This window comes from Homalodisca vitripennis, unplaced genomic scaffold (assembly GCF_021130785.1).
Source record: "Homalodisca vitripennis isolate AUS2020 unplaced genomic scaffold, UT_GWSS_2.1 ScUCBcl_1948;HRSCAF=6218, whole genome shotgun sequence".
Taxonomy (NCBI): Eukaryota; Metazoa; Arthropoda; class Insecta; order Hemiptera; family Cicadellidae; genus Homalodisca; species Homalodisca vitripennis.
In genome coordinates, this window is record NW_025778053.1 from 1 (window position 1) to 9,509 (window position 9,509).

Here is a 9,509-nt window from a genome sequence, read left to right on the forward strand (position 1 = left end):
ATATATATATATATTTATATATATATATATATATATACAGGGTGATTCATGAAGTTCTCCCCCCACTTCTACAGCACATTTGTACTAGTAAAAATAATGAAAAAATGTTATATAAACATAGGTCCGAAAAACGCTTCGTTAGCGAGTTACAGCTAGCGAAAGATTTCGCCTGAATTCCTGGGTAAAGAGTAAAATAAAGCCATACTGAACTCTTGGAAAGGTTAATTAAGTAAGAAATATCGTGGGATTCTTATGTATTTTTACCTGATAAAGCTAATAAAATAGGTTTCAGAAACTGTACCTGTAGTAGTTTTTGAGGGATTCAGGGTTAAATGCAAAAAATTGGGGCACGAAACAATGTTTTTTTTAAGTTTGATATACAATAACTTTGTTAAATTGGTTAATAAATACATAAAATCAACAAACATTAATTGTAGAGAATTTAATTCTGAGAAAATTGATATAATCAAAGTCTAAAATAAAACAGAAATAAGTACCAAAAAATCGATTTTATTCAGTATAATACATTTACTAGCTGTTAAAGAAATACCGTACGGTATTTAGTTCAAATAAAACAGAAAACAAAATGGTTTGTTTCCTTTAATGATGAGATAAATTGATAAAACAAGATTAACTGTTAAATAAATTTGTTTGTAAATAAAAATATCATGTTTTATTACGTTGTATTTTATTTTAAAATAAAAATTTACATCAAATGTTTGAAAATAAATGAAGCAAACATTTTCCCATTATTGTTTACTAATCATCGAAATGCAGTTTTTTGTTTTATTAATTTCTAAGTTGGTAAACGCGACGAATAACAGCTGATCAACAATGGTATTGTGTACTGTTACGTTAGAACTGTGTATAAGTGGTGTTTTGCAAGCTACAGCAGGAGATCGGGTTTCTGTGAATCGTGTTATTAAATGCAATTTTTCTGTGAGCTATAATTCGATTGTTTATTCAGCGAAAAAATGCCTTACTTATTTACATCAGAGGAATACGCTGATATGGTTTTTATTTTGGGTTACTGTAATGGTAATGCTAGAGCTGCTGTAGAAGAATATGAACTATGTTACCCTAATAGGAGGATTCCAGATACCAAAACAATTTTCAGGAACTTTTCGTACTCTTCGGGAAACAGGATCACTACCAAGTACTAGAACCAATTATGAACGAGCTGTCCAACTTGATGATGATATTGTTATTAATGCTGTTCATCGCAGTCCAGGTGTAAGTACACGACGTATTTCTAGGTGGATAGGAGTTTCGCAGTCATCGGTGTGGAGGTCACATCGAAACAAATTTTATCCGTTTCATAAACAAAAGGTTCAACATCTACAGCTAGGGGATGGTCCGCTTCGCTTGGACCTTTTGCAACTTTTTGAATATTAATAATCAACTCTACAAGCGTATTTTGTTTACGGATGAGGCACAATTCACTCGGGATGGTGTCAATTAACTTGCACAATGAACACTCATGGGCAGAAGAAAATCCACATGAGGTAGTGGAACAGAACTTTCAACACCGATTTAGCGTCAATGTCTGGTGTGGCCTTTTGCACAATCGGCTGATTGGACCTTTCATATTACCTGGACGCCCTAAATGCTGAGTTCTATTTGGCATTTCCTTCAAGAAGAGTTGCCGCAGCTGTTAGAGAATGTTCCTTTACATCTCAGACAAAATTTGTACTTCCAGCATGGACGGAGCACCTACCCCACTTTTCACGTGCCGTTTCTGCTTACTTAAATCATCAATTTCCTGGACACTGGATTTGGTCGTGGAGGGCCTCACCCTTGGCCACCAAGATCACCAGATCTATCTCCATTGGATTATTGCATCTGGGGATGGATGAAAGACATTGTATTACAAGACAAAAGTGAATTCTCGTGATGAATTAATTGCCCGTATTATGGATTCGGCTGTGCAGATACAGGGAAGTCCTGAAAAATTAAGAAACGCAATAAAAGCAATACACAAACGTGCTGCAAAATGTATTGATAATGATGGCCTCATTTTCAAACATCTATTATAAAAAGGTGCGTACGGTTGGCCCAACCTGATTAATTTTGCTTAAAACTAGTAATGTATTATACTGAATAAAAATCGATTTTTTGGTACTTATTTATGTTTTATTTTAGACTTTGATTATATCAATTTTCTCAGATATTAAATTCTCTACAATTAATGTTTGTTGATTTTATGTATTTATTACCAATTTAACAAAGTTATTGTACATCAAACTTAAAAAAAACATTGTTTCGTGTCCCAATTTTTTGCATTTTAACCCTGAATCCCTCAAAAACTACTACAGGTACAGTTCTGAAACCTATTTTATTAGCTTTATCAGGTAAAAATACATAAGAATCCACGGATATTTCTTACTTAATTAACCTTTCCAAAAGTTCAGTATGGCTTTATTTTACTCTTTACCCAGGAATTCAGGCGAAATCTTTCGCTAGCTGTAACTCGCTAACGAAGCGTTTTCGGACCTATGTTTATATAACATTTTTTTTCATTATTTTTACTAGTACAATGTGCTGTAGAAGTGGGGGGAGAACTTCATGAATCACCCTGTATATATATATATATATATATATATATATATATATGTATATATGTATGTTTAAATATATTAACTGAGAATTATTTATTTTATTTCATCTTCAGCCTAAACAAAAACTACAAGCATTCAAAATCTAAATTAAAAAAATTTGTCATCAGGTTACACTCAAAAAACAGCAAAAACTGAAAAACGAACCCAAAATTTTTGACGAGGTTGTCCACCAGAGTTGGCTTCTCTTTCTTCGTGTAGCTTACGCCATGTTCGTAAACGTCACAGAGCTTCTTGCCGGCCTGCAGAGTTTTTATTCAGCTCCTCCTCCAAATCAACCAGGAAATTGTAGTTTGCCTGAATAGAAATTCACAAAACTGATCAAGGTGTGAAAGATAACATGTAAAAGTCAGAGAGTTTAAGTTCAAATGAATAAGTAATTGAAACCACTAATTGCTACAATTACTCTTTAATTTATAGGGTGAGCTTTTAGTGAAGACTATGAGAGGCTGGAAAATTTTATTTGTCTCTTTGTTTGTCTATCTGTCTGTCTGTCCACATGATATCTCCAAAAACTAAGTGAACTATAGACTTGAAATTTTGCATGAAGCTTCATTTATATATGAGGAACACAGAGTTCGAAGATGGTGCTTGTTACTCCATGGGTTTTGGCTGAGAGTTAGTGAATACTTTTACATTTTCTTATGGGTACCCGTGATGGCAACGTAAAAACTAGCAGAATATATCAATTTGAAAGCAAAACTGAGTACAATCCTATGTGATTGAGTATGAACATGTGACGTTGTTATTTCATAGAGTAAAATGGAAAATAATTGAGTGAAAAGTGAATGTTTTAAGTCGGTGGTAAGGACTTGATTTCAGCACACTATTGCGCTGTAGTACCTTTCAGAGCTAACTGGAATATTTTAATATTCGAACATTACTTTGAAACCTAACTTAATGAAACAAAAATGTGAAAGCAATCATTAAGGCAATATATCCTGAGAAAGATTTTATCCGTAGAGTTTAAATTTTTGCATGTAACTTCATATTGCATAGACAAGAATGTGTTCTACGGGTGGTGCTTATGGAATTTGGCTGAGAGTATATCTGCCTGCTGGACTTCTCGAGAATGAAATGAGTTATAGATTTAAAGTTTTCATGCAACTTCACCAAAACCTGAACATGGTTGTGTTGTACATTGTAAATACTTTGTTGATAAAATAACTGTTCCAGTACCTGGATGGCATCTGTGGGGTCTACCAGGAGAGTGCGGACAATGTTAGAGCAGTACGACTTGTAGCGGGCTGCTCCCAGTGAGCAAACTATTGCTCCGAAGTGCAGATTGTTCTTGTCACTGCAAAAACGTATATTAACAATAATTTCCATGTTGTATATATTTCTTGTATTAATAAGCAATAAACTTATAAACAATTGGAAATTCCACAATGTAAAAAATAGCATTTAACTGTTCAATCCAAACAAAAGTCACTTCTGCATTTATTATTATATCGCATTTATAAGAAAAGTTTAGACGAAAGTAATGAAAACTATCAAAAAACTTTGTGGACATTTACAGCACCGTGGAGGTTTCAAAGATTTCATTGTCGTAATGGCTCGTATCCAGAATCTGATCTGTCCTTCAAACGAATAGACATTAGATAGAGAGGCATGCCATTGTTATAACACTTAACACAAACTATGAGATGACTTTAACTCGCCCAGGTGAGCCTGGCTCATGTATCTTAGGGATAATTTGTATCATCATGATTCATGTACGCCTGTACTCAGATTTTTGTCAGTTTTTGGCATGAAACAAAGGAAATCAAATACAGCCATATGTGAGTAAGACCTGAAACCAGTTCTAATTGTCTTTATCGCTGGTTGTTCCAGGAGTCAAGACGAAGTCTGTTTACACATGGCTGTGATGTCTCGATAATGTTTATAATTGAATTTTTAATAGCCAACACTGATCTCCAGTTCTCGCAAACAACTGTCCGACACTGGTTACGGCAGCGCTCGCGAGAGCTCTTACGCCCGTTCAGACGTGATCATTACAAAATACAAACACAATACTACAAAGAATTTTTTGTAAACTCAGTTCAGTCGAGGTTTTGATGAGACCGTGGTATCATAACTTTCTTTGTTTTAACCTATGTAATCTGAAGACCAGTCGGGACGTGTATGAGGAACAAATCGTTCATAGACCAACCGAGGCCTCGGCCGCGATACGAGGGGTAAGCGGTGAGCGCTGGATCGAGCGGCGACTTATAGTTTAAGGCCCCGGGCACGATACGAGCAGGTGAGCGACGAGCGTCAGAGCGGCACCGCTCTGCCACCGCTTTGCAATCAGGCCCCATATGTTGCCGTGCAAATGTGAAGAGGGGTGTCACGATAGACCTGTTGAGCGATGAGCGACAGAGAGCAGCGCCGCTTAGCGTCCGTAGGCACCACCAAAACCCTGCCCGATTACTTTTTGTACGACGCTCGACGCTCAGATGAGTCATGCTTCTTCCCACGGTTTTCAGTCTAGTTCAAGATGCCAGATGAGCAAGAACCACGTGAGCCTCCGGCAAAACCTAAGAAAAAGGGCATTGTTGCTTTGGAAGAAGCTTAGTGATACTCAAATTGAAAGTTTGATGTGTGAAGTTCAGTGTCGTTACCTTACCTTAAAGTTACTACAAGCCTTTCTTCTGGCTTCACCTGCTGAAGTAAACCGATTCTTTTCTTCTCACAGTCTGCCCTTCAGTCTATTTAGAATAGAGTGTACTGGAAAAAAACGTTCTGGATCATTCTTTCAACTGTTTGATGAGATGGTGGTACTCTCCATAAACCGTTCTTCTCCTGTTAATTGGATGAACTCCCCATCGTTTTATCCCACGCTTGCAACCCCGAACTACACGCCTTTTCAATATTGAATTTTCCAATAACAACAGAAGATGTACTAGGTCCTCACTCGAAGGCATATTGCAACACACTTGTGCCGCTTGTATCGTGACCACCCTCGCCGCTCTGGTGACGCTCGGACGCTCGTATCGTGCCCGGGGCCTAATGTTTGAGTTTGTATATTTGGAGGACACTCACGACAGACGTGAGCGGCAGGGTGGTACCACACGATGCCGCTTCTCCGCCACCAATTCTAGACAATAAATGTTTCTACTGCCGTTCAGCCCTCAGCTGATTCTGTCATTGCTGTGCAACATGTCGGACGCAAAACGCACCCTTCTTGTCGTTACTTGTTGTAGCTTACCCACTAATTTCTTCTCCAAAAGATATCTTATCAGGCCTGGTAAAATCCAACTGAAATTCTGGCGTACTCATAAAACCGGGTTGCACCTCTTATCTACAAACCCGTTTGTATCGCGGTCACTTCCGCTTTACAGCTTAATGAGTACCGCTCGTTAAGCGCTAAAGTTCGGAACGATCGGTCAGCCGATTTTAAAATTATCTAATGCATAGTTACGTATTTTTTGGGAGGAAGGGTGGCTTGCCGCGGCACAGGAGTAGAATTAACCTAAATATACTCCACTACACTTGTAGAGGGAACCCTCAGATGAAACTCGCGAACATATATTAATCTTCATTCATAATTTCACGATCCACGTTGCGTAAGATCCGATTTTTCGAGGTTAATCAGTTCTTGATTCAACGAGCTGTCAACTAATGACTTTGTTTTATAAGTTCTCGGAGACGCAAAAATTGACGGAAAAGATTCCCGGTTTTTCCCCGTTCGTTAAATTCCCGGCTTAAGACCATGTCAACACTGCCGTGGCGTCGCGTCCGTCCATCCATAGTATGAACGTCCGCGTATGCCGCGATGGTCTCGAATCCCGTCAAACTAACAGACACGCATCCGCGTCCGCGGCCAACGCCATGTATTTCTAGGAGGGTGGAAGCTCAGTACACAATAAAATGTCGTCTGTGCCGGTATTTTGTAGTGAACCAAGAGACCCTACTTTACGTTCAACAGTTCCTTGGCTGGGTGATTCCAGCAGCGATAATAGCAGCAGTGATGACGATTTGGTGTTATTATATTCAGTGGGACAAAGAGAATCACTGGGTACATCCTATCAATAAAAAACGAAGGATGCTTGTCGAGTACCATCATTTAATGCATGACCTTGAAGCCGATGATGACAAATTTTGTACTTATTTTAGGCTAAACAAGGAACAGTTTGACGAAGTTTTAGATTTAATTGACCGAGGTGCTTTATGCGCATGCGCGAGCCATCGTAGCTTTGCCGACGTCGGCCAAGAATCGCTCCAGCCGCATATCCCAGCAGACGGCGGCCGACGGGACGAACGTTGCGCCACGTCGGTTATGTCAGTGTGACTTGTCCTATTTGACAACATGGTTAGCGATTATTTTAAAAATCCATCCGCAGATGGACGGACGCGACGCCACGGCAGTGTGACTTGGCCTTTATTCCCGGTCGGGTGGCCACCCTGTAAAAGGATGACCAAGATTTTTATGTTGTCAATTGTATACTTGTTGAACAAAATTAGTTGACTGTATTGACACTGAAACCCACCTGACAACACTGAACTTGAGGTTGTAATTACCCCCACTCTGGATGATGGCAGGGTAACACATGTCCAGGTTCGAGGTGTCCACATTACCCACATACTTCTTGTCCGTCAGGGGCAGTCTCCACGCCTTCTGCCAACTTTGCGTGCTTTTACTTTCTGAAACAAGATTTACCAGTAACATAATCGTACTTGTCAAGGCAAAACTGAAAAACATTACACAGATCTGAAACAAATCCTTGAAGAACCCCTCTGGTTGATAGGAAACTGACCAGATACATGATCAATTGTATTTCCCATTGTATATTTAATCTCAACCAGTTGAGATATATTTCTTAACCTTCCCACTCATATTATCGGTAAAAATAAATCCACATACCTGTGGCAGCAATTTTTGTAATACAAGTTTTAGTCCTCAATCACGAACAGTAATTTTTTAAACTGATGATCAAATACATTAACGGAACAACAGACAATAGCTATGCTCTATTCTTTATTCTCTACTGATTGCTATAGCACCTAACATCGTTTTTATAAGAATAAGCAACATAGTTGTGTAAATATTGATTTGGCCTGCTTGCTTCGACCTGCATATCGTTCTACTTGAGCAAAACCAGACGATATATGTTGTTAGTTTAAGGAATCAATGATGCTGAGCATGAGCAAGTGTGTCACTACAACAGTCGATGCAAGCAAACAAATGTCTTCAATTCAGAAAACATATAAATCTATTATAGCCCTTATAGATTTTTCATTTTCCTTAGGAATATGCTGGAATTAGGCATTACAACAATAATCTCATATGCTGCTAATTACCTTTTCAGCATCAATAATGTCCATAACCTGGTCCTTGAGATATTTGTTGAAAATATCGACGGACACTTGACAGGCTTTCTTCATGATTGTGAGTTCAGAATCCTCCTTAGGACTCATGATAGCAGCCACCCCCACACTCATGTCCACCTGCACACAGACAATACATAGAGTTATCAAGTACAGAACCTAACACACAATCAGTCAGTCAGTCATTAGTATGCCCTGAAACATTTTGTGTTGGATTGGCAACAGTTTGCAACCTAAGTTTGTTCTTTTAGTGTGCATAGGTGTACGTGGGCCATCCGGAAAGTAGTACCCGTTTCCGCCGCGTGAGGCGCTGACGACGCGAGTAGCCGCCGGTCAAGGTCAGATCGCTTCAGTGGCTTGTCTGCCTTCTCTGTTACAAGTTCCGTGACGCTAGCATTGCCTGTGTTGTTTCTGTGGCAGTTCATTATGTTTGAAAAAATTGAAAATGCCGCCAGTTGTGAAGTGAGGGCTGTAATAAAATTTCTCAACTTAAGAAACGTTCAACCTTGTGATATTCATCGCCAATTAAAGGAAGTGTATGGAGACAATGTGATGGAAGAGTCATCTGTTCGGCGCTGGTGTCGTAATTTCAACTTGGGGAGGGGGAACACACACGACGATGAGCGTTCAGGGAGACCATCTGTCATTACAGATCAACTGCTGAGGTCAGTAGATGAATTCGTGAGGAACGATCGGCGCGTCACAATTGATGACATCTGTGAACATTTCCCTAATGTTTCTCGAACAATTGTTCATGAAAATTGTCAAAGACCATCTGCATTATTCAAAAATTTTTGCAAGGTAGGCGTCATTCTCTTCCATGACAATGCCAGGCCTCATGCAGCGGGGATAACACAACAACTTCTACAGCAATTCAATTAGGAAATTTTCGACCATCCACCGTAAAGCCCCGACTTGGCCCCTTCAGATTTTCATCTCTTTACAAAGCATTAAAGAGTTTTTGGCGGGGAAAAAGATTTGACAGCGATGAAGAACTTAAAGAAGGCGTGACTACGTATTTCAATCGGCTGGCGGCGGAGGAATATGACGCTGGAATACAAAAACTCCGTCACACGTTTATGCTTAAATTTGCTTGGAGATTATGTGGAGAAGTAGTTTAAGGTATGCTCTTTTCAATAAAAATGTTTATATTTGTTAATATTTACTTCTGTGTCTTTATTTCACAAACGGGTACTACTTTCCGGATGGCCCTCGTACATTCTTTTTTTACCTGTTTAAATAATTTAAGTGCCATAAATTTGGACTTTTTATAGATTTTTACAGACATATTATATCTGTTTGACATTTTTGCCTTCATTTATAAAAACTATGTTGCACCATATTTGACTTATTTATTTACTTATTTTACTTTTTTATTTATTTATTTTTTTGCAGACATCTTTACTTTACTTTAATTTATTATGAACGATTTATACATTTCTCTAATTCTCTATTCTTTTACTCTAATTCACAACTGAATTTATTTTTCTCTTATAACCATTTTTTAATAAAAAAATAGACATATAATGTTATTTTCATACTATTGAAAAATAAGAAGCATTGCCTTACACTAAAGCATTAGAA

General features: G+C 38.3%; 1 protein-coding gene across 1 annotated transcript; it reads right to left on the bottom strand.

The window, feature by feature from the left end:
• Positions 1 to 2,762: 2,762 nt before the first annotated feature.
• On the bottom strand, positions 2,763 to 7,382 carry LOC124371750 (FACT complex subunit SPT16-like). Its single transcript, XM_046830090.1, has 4 exons — positions 7,355 to 7,382; positions 7,088 to 7,241; positions 3,795 to 3,912; positions 2,763 to 2,912 (listed from the first exon to the last, which is right to left on the bottom strand). Exons 1-4 carry the CDS (start codon positions 7,380 to 7,382, stop codon positions 2,838 to 2,840), a joined length of 375 nt encoding a protein of 124 aa, XP_046686046.1. The 3' UTR covers positions 2,763 to 2,837.
• Between the last annotated feature and the right edge of the window lie 2,127 nt (positions 7,383 to 9,509).